The sequence below is a fragment of the Geotrypetes seraphini genome, chromosome 2 (genome assembly GCF_902459505.1).
Source record: "Geotrypetes seraphini chromosome 2, aGeoSer1.1, whole genome shotgun sequence".
Classification (NCBI taxonomy): domain Eukaryota; kingdom Metazoa; phylum Chordata; class Amphibia; order Gymnophiona; family Dermophiidae; genus Geotrypetes; species Geotrypetes seraphini.
The window spans coordinates 142,095,006-142,108,726 of NC_047085.1; the positions used below are offsets into that span (position 1 = coordinate 142,095,006).

The following is a 13,721-nucleotide window of genomic DNA, read 5'->3' on the forward strand; positions in this document are numbered from 1 at the left end:
ACTATATACAATGACTGGGTGGTGAGGTGATATTCTTGGGGTTCGCCCCTTGTTTTTGCCTCTGTGTCTTTGAGCATATATTTTTTGAACTTTAAATGATCATAAAATATGCACAAGAAGAATATGGAATGTGTTGAAGGAGTGATTTTCTATATTTTTGATATATTCTCTTTAATTACTCCAATAGATAGAGTACCAAGGTTTTGGTTTCCCCATATATTTGTTTTGACTGAAATCTGGCGTCAGCTTCAGTTTGTATGGCTCTGCAAGAAAAACACGGCCCTCAGCCTTGCTGAAGCATATCCCCAAGTACTCCAGGGACTGTGTTGACTACAGGAGGCTCTTGTGAAAATGTATGATCCAGCCCAGTTCCAGCAGGAGTTGGAGAACCTGCTGCGGACAGCTGCTACACCGCTTAGGAGTGAGGCTCAGGTGACACACCTCCTCGGTTAAGCTGGAATTTTTTAGTTTTAAATGCTGGAAGGTGAGAGGCAAATGTGCAACTGCTCTCCTTGTTCCCCCCTTCTCCCCTCCCCCACCAGTTATGTCTCTGGAAAATGATGCCAGTATGTTGTACCAGCACAAAAATGCTCAGAGGGAGAAAGCTGTGTTAACATGCGTTAAAATTTTTAACTCACATTGGAATTTAATGCATTATTCATATTACTAATGTTGTTAAACATGCAGACTGTGAAAAATTGCAAGCAGACCTTAGGAAACTGGAAGACTGGGCGTCCAAAAGGCCGATGAAATTTAATGTGCACAAATGCAAAATGATGCACACTGGAAACAACAACCCAAATCATTGTTACCAGATGCTAGGGTCCATCTTGGAAGTAAGTGCCCAAGAAAAAAGATCTGTGGCATTGTAGACAATAAATTGAACCCTTTTGCCCAATGTTTGGTGGTGGCCAAAAAAGCAAACAAGATGATAGGAATTATTAGAAAAGGGATGATAAACAAGACTATGAATGTTCTCTCAGGGTTTCCACAGCTGGCATCATGCTTGTTGCAGGTTTCCAGATCTTGCTGCATCATGTCAGTTAGAAACTCACATTTCAGCCATCACACTGTCACTTTCTTTAGGGTATGCTGTGAGGTCTGCAATTTGTCTTTGTAAACAGTGGGTCCACTGACCTGATTGGGAACAGGGCAGTCCATTAGTCACCAATTTGAATCTTGGTGGGATAGTCAGTTGGTCTTTATTTTAATTTTTTTTTTTTTCCTAGAGTGGAAAAGTCTCTGGTGAGTTTAAAATGTGCTCCCCATGAAGCTAGGTTATATGTTTTCTCAGGTTTTCTGCAGCTGGCATCATGCTTTTTGTAGGTTTCTGAGTCTTGCTGCATCTTGTCAGGTAGAAACTGATGTTTCTACCTAAGAACATAAGAAGTTGCCTCCGCTGAGGCAGACCAGAGGTCCATCTCGCCCAGCGGTCCGCTCCCGCGGCGGCCCATCAGGCCTATTGCCTGAGCAGTGGTCCCTGACTATTTTTATAACCTACCTCTACTCCTATCCCTATAACCTACCTCTACTCCTATCTGTACCCCTCAATCCCTTTGTCCTCTAGGAACCTATCCAAACCTTCTTTGAAGCCCTGTAACGTGCTCCTGCCTACCACAGCCTCCGGAAGCGCATTCCATGTATCCACCATCCTCTGGGTGAAAAAGAACTTCCTAGCGTTTGTTCTAAACCTGTCCCCTTTCAATTTCTCCGAGTGCCCCCTTGTACTTGTGGTTCCCCATAATTTGAAAAATCTGTCCCTGTCTACTTTTTCTATGCCCTTCAGGATCTTGAAGGTTTCTATCATGTCTCCTCTAAGTCTCCGCTTCTCCAGGGAGAACAGCCCCAACTTTTTTAGTCTGTCAGTATATGAGAGATTTTCCATACCCTTTATCAGCTTAGTTGCTCTTCTCTGGACTCCCTCAAGTACTGCCATGTCCTTCTTGAGGTACAGCGACCAGTACTGGACACAATATTCCAGATGCGGGCGCACCATTGCACGATACAGTGGCAGGATGACTTCCTTCGTCCTGGTCGTGATACCCTTTTTAATGATACCCAACATTTTGTTTGCTTTCCTTGAGGCTGTGGCGCACTGTGCCGACGCCTTCAATGTTGTGTCTACCATCACTCCCAGGTCTCTTTCAAGGTTACTTACCCCTAGCAGTGATCCCCCCATTTTGTAAGTGAACATCGGGTTCTTTTTCCCTACATGCATGACCTTGCATTTCCCTATGTTGAAGCTCATTTGCCACTTTTTGGCCCACTCTTCCAGTGTTGTCAGATCTTTTGGAGATCTTCGCAGTCTGCCGTGGTTTTAACCCTGCTGTACCTGACAATGTTTCTGTCTTGAACAAGCAAAACTAAGAATATGCCGCCTCTATATCGCTTCATTGTGCAGCCTCACCTTGAGAACTGCATTCAATTCTGGTCGCCTTACCTCAAAAAAGATATAGCGGAATTAGAAAAGATTCAAAGAAGAGAAACCAAGAAGAAAAAAAGGGATGGAACTCCTCTCATATTAGGAAAGACTAAAGATGTTAAGGCTCTTCAGCTTGAAAAAGAGACAGCTGAGGAGAGATGATTGAAATCTACAAAATTCTGAGTGGTATAGAATGAGTACAAGTGGATTGATTTACTCCATCAAAAATTGCAAAGACTAAAGGATACTCAATGAAATTACAGGGAGATACTTTTAAAACTAATAGGAAAAAATACTTTTTCAGTCAGAGAATAGTTAAGCTCTGGAACGTATTATGGTAAGAGCAGATAATGTAGCTGGTTATAAAAAAAAGATGTGAATAAGTTCCTGGAGGTAAAATTCATAGCTTGTTATTGAGACAGACATGGGGGAAGCCACTGCTTGCACTAGATCGGTAGCATAGAATGTTGCTACTATTGAGGTTAATGTCAGGTACTTGTGACCTAGATTGGCCAACTGTGAAGATGGACAACTGGTCTGACCCAGAAAGGCTATTCTTAGGTTCTTATGTACAGGCAGTCCCCGGATTACGAACGTCTGACTTATGTCGGACTCGTAGTTACGAATGGGGGTCCTGCTTCTCCCTTTTGTGTCCCAACACACCCTTCTCCCTCCCTCCTTTCTATGTCCCAAGTTCATGCCTCCCTCCTGCAGGTGTTTACTTATTCTGGCCAGCTCCCCCCTTTTCCTTCCAGACACACTTGTTTCTCTTCACAAAGCCATGGGCAGCGGTTCCTATACGTGGCCCATGGCTGACCCAGAAGCCTTCCCTCTGAATGAGGAAATACAATAAGCTATGCAAAATTTTACTGCCCCATAAAAATATTTACATATAATGTACACATACCCAAATACTATTCCTCAGAAAAGAAAAGTACAACTGATCAAGGGCCTATTACTCCTCCATATTACACTGCACAAACACTTAAATTGTATTATATTCAGTAAATCATGATAATAGTTTGTGTTATTTTAAATGTAGTCACTCCTGCATGAAAAGCAGATCTAATCTGTATTCTTAAAATATAGTAATACCAATTTAAGAGCAATGTGCAACTTCCCAGGTAGTGATGAGAAATATGCTTTCTAAACAAGTATTCTAGCAATATACCATGAGGTAACCCTTTTCCCCCCCAAAAGGAGGAAAAAAGGTTGACACAAATATAAACCGGGAATGGGGAGGGGAGGGGGAGTGTTATACTCAAATGCCCTGCCTTGCACCCAGCCTTCCTTTCCTCCCTCCTTACCCAGACTCCCTATGCTCACTAAAGGCATGCCTGAAGCCCTGGTGGTCCAGCGGTGAGCCAGGACAGAAGCAATCCTTCTCATGTCCTGTTCTGGCAGACTATAAACCATCCTGCCTTCTTCTCACGAGACTGTAACAGGAACTTGCAGCAGACATTTTTAATCGTAGCTCTCACAGGGCATGAGCACAGGAAGATTGTCCTGCCCCGCTTCACCACTAGACTAGGGCTTTAAAGGTAAGGTCTGCAGGGGATAGGGAGGGAGGCATGGTGGTTTAGAGTCAGTCTGGACAGGACACAGGAAGGATCACTCCTGTCCCGGCTCACAGCTGGACCACTAGGGCTTCAGTCAGGCCCATGGGAGGCCTGCCACAGATCTCGGCGGGCAGGCGCAGACTCGAGGATCCAAATATAAACCGAGTACCCCATTGGCACAAAAATCTCAGTTTACATTTGAGCATATACAGTAAACTCAGGATGAAAGACTATAATCATGCCAAGTATCATTTTGCCATCACAAACCTATTGCCACTTGGGTACTGCACAACAATATCATGGTCTTCATCGATGCCACATACAGTGCCAGTGGTGGTTAAAGTCTCAAACATGCCATCAGTCCACCCTCCGTGACCATGTTGCAAGGACTGTACAATCTCTAAGTCAAGGTCAATGTTGACTAGATCACCAATCTGAAGCCCACCTGGATTTCGGTTACCATTTTGTTCCCCTGAAATGAAATAGTAAAACAAGATTTTTTTTCAATCAATTGTATACCAATTTTCCTAATTTGACATTCGAAGAAGGGGTCTATATGGCCTTGAAAATATTACATATGTTTTTTCTTTTTATTATTTCTCTGCTTATATATAAACATAAGAGTTGCCATAAGATGGATCGAAGGTCCATCAAACCCAGTATCCTGTTTCCAACAGTGACCAATCCAGGTCCCAAAGACCTAACTAGAGATTTTAAAGGTCCCAAGTACCTAACTAGAGATTTTTACTAATCGAGAAGGTGGGAGGGAGTTGATAATTGTTAGAGTTGGCCATGACAGGAGGCAGGAGGGATCCCTCCTGTCACGGCCCACCGCTGGCCCACCATGTCTTACAGCAAGGTGTATAACTTGTCAATCAAACCTAAGTACATTACAATGAAACATCTAAAAGGTCAAGGGTGCAATGCTGATCCAATAAGAAGTATTTCAGCTTGATTGACATCCAGTTTTCTTAAAGCAGGGCCTGCTCGTGGGATTACGGCACCCCGAGCCCCCTTTTGCTTTTGTACTCCCATCTTGGGCCAATCTTGCAGTATCAGATGGCATGGAGATTTCAGGGTTTATACCATGAGAAGAGCCACACATCAAAGGAAGATGGTGCTACTGCTTACCAAATTTTGCACTTAGAAAAGTATTCCATATACAGTAAAACCTTGGTTTGTGAGCATAATTCATTCTAGAAGCATGCTTGTAATTCAAAGCACTCGTATATCAAAGCAAATTTCCCCATAGGAAATAATGGAAACTCAGACTATTCGTTTCACAACTTTAATACAAAATGCTGTATTTTACTGTATAAAATAAAAATATATAAGTAAAACAAATAACCTGCACTTTACTTTTGAATAGAATCATGGCTGATGTGAGGAATATTGTGCGCACGTGTATAGCAGGTAAATTGTGCGGGTACGCTGTGCGTGCTTGTATCACGGGTAGAGTTTTTGTACTGCGCATTATGTTGGGAATTCCCATTCATCCCTTTCACGCGAAGGACATAGAGCAGCCTCCCGCTTCGGAGAGGGGGTAGCCATGACTGCATGAATGAGCCAAGGTGGAGGGCTGAATTTAACAGGGAGGAGAGGCGCCGAGCTCAGTGCCATTCTCATCACATGCTGCTGAATACCAACAGTGAGGGGGGACCGGGGGTGGGGGCGTTTTGTGGGCCGAGGGTGCATGCAGCTCCCACGTGGCCACTTCTTATAGCAAAGCATCAATGGGGCACTAACCAATCGCAAGGCGCATCAAGTGACGTACAGACTTCTTCTTGAATTAGCCAGGGTTACACAAAGAACACTCATTCACAGGCAAAAATTAGCAAGGAAAGAAAAAATAAAGAAAGAAAGAAAGAAAGAAGCTGGGAACGCCCAGGGGCTGAGCAGGGCCAGAGCTTTAAAGCAAGGAAACTTCCTGCACTTCCCACGCATGCATGTGGGCTGCGCTGCTACCTCCTCATCCCTTCGCATGGAAGCACACACCCTACTTGTCACCCCACCCACGCTTGAAGTTGTGATGCTTGTGCTGCGCTCAGCGATGTGACGTGCGTATTGTGTGAACTTGTATTGCGCTCAACTATGACGTGCCGCATGTATACGTATTCGTATTGCACGACAATGCTCGTTGATCAAGTTAAAATTTTATAAAACATTTTGCTCATCTTGCAAAACACTCGCACACCAAGTTACTCGCAATCCAAGGTTTTACTGTATTTAGAACCCATAACTCCTCCCCTTTCATAAACAAACACTCTCACTGCTAGGTTCTGCCTCCTTGTCTGTGAATCATGCAAACTCTGCACCTTCTCTCCTGAGCTCTTATTACTGATACCAGCTAGCTCCAGCTGAAGCTAATAGAAAGACAACAAGCAGCTCAGGACATTTATCAGCTCCTGAAGTGGAAATGCAAAGCTCCAATTCAAGGCTTATTGCCAAAAGCTACTAAGTCCATTTTAGTTGCATCAAAGAAAAATCAACTATTCATATAAACAAATATTTTTTCATTTCCCACTAGAGTGAATATACATTTAGAAAGCTAAAACATGATGATTAGAAGTGTTGTTGAAAATTTTGCATGAGGCATATGTAAAAAAAAAAAAAAAAAAAAGAATTTTAGAGAAACCTATTATGCATTTCATTCTATGTCAATGTTATCTTATAAATCTTGAAACTGAATCATATACAGTATGTGTTAGTTTGATATTTTTATATGTTGCGCCAAAGATTAAAACTGTAAAACATTTTTCTGTTGCCTTTTTATCCAAATATGTCACTGCACATGACAAAACTGGCATATCACATTACTGGCTGCTGCATTCCTTGCTACCTGGTATGTTACAGCCACAGAATGTGCAAAACTTAACTGGTTTTAGATTTAACATCTCCCTGGACTTAGCTGATTGTGGAAACAAGTATTATTTTAACTTGGCTGCAAGCAAATGGCAAACATTTTTTCATCTCAACTCTTTACAGTGGTAGATAGCAATATTTTTGTCCATACAAAAAACTACAGCTCATTTTATGAGCAAATATTTTTATTCAGTGTAAACATTAGTCTCCAGTATCAGATACCAACTCCCAAAAGAGGAGGCTACACCCTCTTTTTGTAAACCTTTTGTAACCTTTACTCAACCATTTTGGCCCAGATGCACTAAAGCCAGCAATCGTCGCTAAACCTATTTTAACAGCTTCAGCAATGATCGCATTTACTGACCCGATGCAAAAAATAGCTTACCACCTGTTTTCTGCACAACTGCTCATTCCCAATCCGACCACGTAAATAAGCTAATATTAAAATGCTGTGCAGACTAGTAGGGCAATTGATACTCTAACATGGCTTCATGATGCACTAAAAAAAAATATGATAGCTTTTAACAATCCAAAAAAATGACTGGTCTAGACCAGTCGCTCAACTGTCTAAGCTTTTATTTATTTTTAATGTGTACAGATGCTGTGCATGTGTAATCTGCCCCATTACATAAAAACAACCAACTACCCCCCCCCCCCCCCGCCATGAACCAGCACAACCACCCCCATCCTGGCAATGAGAACGGCAACAGGAATGCCCACTTCCTCCTGCCATGTCCACTCTCTCCTGCCACAGGATGCTCTCCCCCAATACCTTTTAGCGTTGGAAGGAGAAAGAAAACATGGTCCCTCCTCTTTCAAGGTCCGCCGATCCTAAATCCTAAAGGAGGGAAGGCCCGCCATTTAGGATTGGCAGACCTTGAAGGAGGAAGGACTCTGCTTCCCTCCTCCTTCCAACGCTAAAAGGTACAGGGAGAGGGGGAAGGTTTGGGGAAGGGCTCCGTTGGCAGGAGGGAGAGGACTTCCCTCCTGCCAATTTTCTTTCACGGGGTGGGAGGATGGCGTCAGCACGTCAGGAAGAAGTGGGTATTGCTGTGGGGGGGGGGTGAGGGTTGATTTGTGGTGCCGGTTCGTGAGGAGGGCCGTCATTGGCAGGGAGGGGGTACTTTTTTTCTCTTTTTTTTTAATGGGGCAGATATTGTATGTGTGTAACACACACAGTATCTGTGCCCATTAAAAAAAAGGTTTCCTGCCCCAAACAGCTGAGTGGCAGGAGGCTTTCCCCTGCCTCTCAGCTGTGTGGGCTTCCCCTGCCAGCTCCGAACATGTGTGAGAGTCGCTCTCACAGCAATCAATTGGAGGCCAAGTCAGTGATTACGACGACCAGCCTGAATCATTTGCATGCAAACTTTTTAGTGCATCAATAGCTCTTTTTAAATCGGCCAAAAAATCGGATCAATGCAGGCCCACACAATCTTACTGATCCTCTTAGTGCATCTAGGCCTTAGTCCTTGCTCAGTTTCTTAATCTCCATTCTTCCACTCTATCCTATACCAAGTCCTTACTCATCTTACCCAAGCCCTGAATCCCCAATTAAATAGTCAATATGAAGCAAGTGTGTTGATATCTCCTTTTATGTTTGATATACTGCTTACCTTTCCCAGATCAAAGCAATTTACAATATAAAATCTATTGCATTTGATTAAAAAAAGGAACTTCATAAAAATAATAAAACAAACCCAATACATCCTCGAGACAACATTCACTCTTCCATACATTATATTAATAAATTTAAAAGAAAGTAAGCTCCCTGGAGGACATGCTAGTCTCCCTCATACTGTAAGTTGACAAGGCCTGCTTAGAAAAGTGAATTTTAAGTACCTTGTGTGGTTTGTTTTTTGTTGTTTGTTTTTTTTTTTGAGGGATGGCATTTCATTCCTTGCCTCAAGAGCAAAATATCTGGGATGCCTCAAGAAAAGTGGAGTGCACAGCTAAAAGCTCATCTAGGGATTCAGATACCCTTCGGTTAACCCTGTGTATAGAACATGATGTTTCCTTGGGGGAAAATAGAACCATTTCCAGTCTTCAGGCTCCTCCATCGTAATAAGCTTAGTTTTCACAATAACCAAAATATGCACATAAAGCAGTTACTGATCTATAGCAGGTGCTCTCCAAAGACAGCAGGCATATATTCTCACATCTGGGTGATGTCATCTATGGAACCTGGCACAGTCAATCAAAAAATGTACTGTCACTTTAAAACTTAAGACTGCCCATATCGCACACATGCTGGTGCCTTCCTGCCCATCAGTTTGTGGGGCCTGCAGTTCAGTAAAAATAAAAAGCTAAGAAGCCAACAAGGGAAGATGGGAGGGTTGTGAGAATATATGCCTGCTGTCCTCAGAGAACACCTGCTACAGGTAACTTTGCTTTCTCCGAGGACAAGCAGGCATCATACTCTCACATCTGGAACCCCTAAGCTGCAAGGATCATGCCTCTGAGAACAAGGTTATTGACAACTACCATGAGCCTGGCAAAATCAAAAGGGTTGGAAAGTAAGTTGGCATTTAAGTAGAAAATAAATTTTGCAGAACTGTTTGGCCAAATAGACTATCCCATCTGGAACAACTCTCTAAACAGTAACGGAATATGAAGGTATGAATTGAGGACCAGGTGACTGCTTTACATATACGAGTGAAATGTAGATGGGCTACTGAAGTCACCACTGATCGAACTTTATGTGCATTGACATAACCTTCAAGCATCAGTGCAGACCAAGCATAGGTCAAGGAGATACAATCTGCCAGTCATGTAGAGATAGTTCTCTTGGTGACAGGAGCTCTAAGTCTGATAGCATCAAACAACAGGAACAACTGAGTGGTAGTTCTGTGAGATTTGGTTCAATCTTAGTAGTAGGCAAGAGCATGTTTACAGTACAATGTATGAAGTGCTGTTTCACCAGAATGAGAATGTGGTCTTGGAAAGAAGACAGGTAGAACTATGGACTGGTTTAGATGGATTTCATTGATGACCTTCGGGAGGAACTTGGGAAATGTGCGAAGAACCACCCTGTTTTGGTAGAATGCTGTATAGGGTGGAACCAACAGAAGCACCTGAAGTCCACTGACCTGTAGTGCAGACATAAGAGCTATAAGAAAGATCACTTTCCAAGAGGGATGCTTGAGGGATAAAGTTGAGAGTGGTTCAAAGGGAGTCTTCATCAGAATGGAAAAGGCTACATTAAGGTCCCAGGCAACGGCAGGAGGCCTGAGAGGAGGCTTGGAATGATAAAGGCCTTTCATGAATCTAGAAACCAAAGAATGTACAGATAATGGTTTCTTTGTCCAATGGTGAATGAAAAGTACTAACTGCACTGAGATGAACTCTGACCCAAAACCAAAACTGGAAAGGTGTAGGAGATAGTCTAGGACCGATGGAAGAGACAAGTGATTGGATCTAGCAAGTGGAGATTACACTAGACTGTGAAGTGAGTCTACTTGAAACAATAGTAATGTGGTATAGGAGGTTTCCTAGAAGCTTCAATGATGGCATACACTGATGCAGATAGCACAAAAGCATCTACTCTCTAGGAGAGAGATACCATGCTGTGAATGTTAATAAATGTAGATTGGGATTAAGGAGAAAACCTTCATTCTGCGTCAGCAATATTGGAGAAGAGGGAAACACAGTTGATGTGGCCACTGAAGTGCTATGTGAATTATGGTGGCTTGTTCCTGGTGAAGTTTGTGTAGAGTTCTCCTGACTACAGGAATTGGAAGGAAAGCATATAGAAACTTGATCTGCCAGTTGAGGAGGAAGGCATCTAACTCTAGATGACTGGGAGTGTAGAGTCTGGAAGTTTATGATTGTAGGGGGAAGCAAAGAGGTCTATTTCGGGGGTCCCCCAATCCGTGAACATCTGTTGCTAGATCTTTGTGTTGAACAACCATTCATGAGGTTGCAGAAGTCTGCTCAGCTTGTCTGCTAAGATGTTTTGTTTTCCTGCCAGATAAAAAGCTTTGAGCAATATGTTGCAAGGAATTGCCCAAGATCAGATATGGATCACTTCTCAGCAGAGTGGGTGAGACCCTTGTGCCTCCTTGTTTGCTCAAATAGAACAATTTGACTTGATTGTCTGTGTGAATTACGACTACTTGATCCTGGAGGCGATCTTAGAAAGTGCAAAGGGTATTGTCGTTTTCTAGGAGCACTAGAAGATTGATATAGAAAGTTCTCATTAATCTTATTCTTGATTCAGCAATTCCCTTAACCTATGAAGCCATAATTTGTGGTACGCTTTTACATGTCAAGCCTTCTTCGGATAAATATAAAAGTCATCTTTTTTTGATCATGACGGGAATAGCTATTCAAATGGTTACACATAATTGGAAGAGCTATGACAGACTGAATTACACGTTTTGGTGGACAAATGTTCGTACCACATATAAATATGAGAGAATGAATGCGGAGTGTTTGGGGTTTAGTAGTACATTTAATAGAGTATGGAGCCCATTGACTGTATTTGTTACATCGTAATAATTGTCATGTATTTATTTATTTTTTTGTTGTTGTTGGTTTTCCTTACACATCCAGGGGAGGGTGGGGAGAGGGAAATGTATTTTGATTATTAAAATTACTTAATTATAATTTTGTAAACACGTAATTGTCTTCTTGTATTAATAATTGGGAGGATTGTTTTATGTATAAATTGTGTATTAATAGTGCATTTTATGAAATATTTATGTTCAAGTAATTGTACTGCACTGTCAAAGTTTAAAAATCAATAAAGATTTATTAAAAAAAAAAAAAAGAAAGAAATTTCTCTCATGAGCATCCATTATAAGTAGCTCCTGATACAGTGAAGATTGGAAGAGAAGGCCCCTGGTATGACTGGCTCACAGCATCCACCAGTGAAGTGATTGACAAAGTTCTCAGGTCACTCGTATTGGTTGAGAAACAGTCCCAGTGGCTTGAGTTCACTGGGTGGAGAGGGTTCATTGAGGCACTCTGAGATGTAGATGTGCAAATGAAGCAACGAAAACTGTGGATGCCATGTGACCTAGGAGAGGTAACATCTCATGTGCAATAATGCATTGAAGGGAAGATATTTTCTGACATATGAGGGAGGAGAGTGTGGTGTAGTGGTTAGAGCTATAGCCTCAGCACCCTGTTGTGGGTTCAAACCCTGCACTGCCCCTTGTGACCTTGGGCACGTCACTTAATCCTCCACTTCCCCAGATATGTTAGATTGTGAACCCTCCAGGACAGATAGGGAAAATACTTCAAGTATGTAAACTGCTTTCAGTGTTGTTGTAAAACTACAAAAAGTCAGTATATAAGTCCCAATCCCTTTCCCTAGTCTATATTGAGGTAGAGAAGCTCAAGCTTGTGTTGTGTCTAGGAGAGATCTTATGAATTCTAAGGTCTGAGATGATTAAAGATATAATTTCTAGTAGTTCCAGTCATAGGCGTCGGAATGGGGGGGGGGCCACAGGGTTCTTAGCCTCCCTAAAAATTGCCCGTTCACACTTCTTCCAAGGCTGGCAGTGGCACCTTGCTACTGGCCAGCATGCCTGCTGATGGGCAGTCTCTGCTGCACCCCTTCACTGGCATCCATTCCTCCCGTCCGCTGTGTGTCTATCTTTAGTTTCTTATTAAAGCGCTGTGGCCCTGGCATCTGCTCTCCACTGCGGCCAGCCCTAGCGGAAACAGGAAGTTGTCAGAGGGCAGGCCGCAGTAGAGAACAAATGCCTGGGCCGCAGCACTTTTCTAAAAAAATTAAAGGCAGACATGCGGCGGGAGAGGCAAGGCCAGCGTTAGGGGGGGAGGGTGCAAAGCTCACATCCATTTTTGTGGCAGGGAAATGTCAGATGCGGCAGCAACTCTAAAATGCAACCTGCGACCTCCCTTCAAACTTTCCTTGTGCCGCGCTCCGCCCACTAATGACGCTACTTCCGTTTTCAGCTTAGGCAGAGCGCGGCACAAGGAAACTGCAAAGGGAGGTCGCAGGCTGCATTTTAGAGTTGCTGCCGCAGCCGACATTCCCCTACCACAAAAACAGATGCAAGCAGAGGTGAAGGAGGAGGATGTACCAGACCAGGAAGCCCCTGGACTGTTCTTGTAAAGGTAGAATGGGGGTTGGGTTCCCAAGCTGTGCTAGACTGGGGGTGGGGAGTGAAGGGGAAAAACTTATAGGGCCATGAAGAGAGGGTACCAGAGAAAGAGATGGTGGGCGATGTTGTTGAGGGAGAGAAAAGGAGAGTAGTTGGGCATGGGGTGCTGTTTCATGTATGGTAATCCAAATTTGTCTAGTATATTTAATATTTGATAAAATATTGCTTTTATTTACCTATTTTAATTGTCCCTTACAATCTTTTTATATTGTACACCATCTAGACATTTGTTTTGATAGACGATATATCAAAAATAAAGAAACTTGAAACTTGAAGACAGTTGGAAAGAGGCAGAGATGGTGGACCTGGGGTAGTGTAGAGGGAGGGAGACATATAGAATAGGAGAATAGGATAATTGTAAATGGAGAGATATTGTATGAGAGGGCAGTTGGGAAGAGAAAGGGGCATGGGGAGGGAAGGAGGGAGAAATGTTAGATTTGGGGTGGAAGGGAAAGAGATGGTGTACACGGGGAAAGGAAGAAAGGAGAATTATTGGACATGGTGATGGGAGAGGAGTGAGGTAAAGAAAGATAAGAGGGAGAAATGTTGGATGTGGTGGCGGAGAGGAAACAGTGGGATAGATGGAAATGAATGCAAGAGGGAGGAATGTTGAACATGGTGGCAGAGGGAATGGAGGAAGAGATGTGGTATGGAGCTGGAGAGGAGTGATAGAAGCAGAAATGTTGGACATGGGGCTGGTGGGCAGAGGCGAAAGATGCTGCACACTGTCCGGGGGATAAGAGAGGA

At 43.0% G+C, this 13,721-nt stretch overlaps 1 protein-coding gene across 1 annotated transcript in view; it reads right to left on the reverse strand.

Moving 5' to 3' along the window:
- Nucleotides 1–13,721, reverse strand: part of MIB1 (mindbomb E3 ubiquitin protein ligase 1) — a 273,835-nt gene that overhangs the window by 170,640 nt on the left and 89,474 nt on the right. Inside the window, exon 6 of the mRNA XM_033933912.1 lies at nucleotides 4,249–4,453. Within this exon, the coding sequence (XP_033789803.1) occupies nucleotides 4,249–4,453 (205 nt within the window). The remainder of the gene's footprint in view (nucleotides 1–4,248; nucleotides 4,454–13,721) is intronic.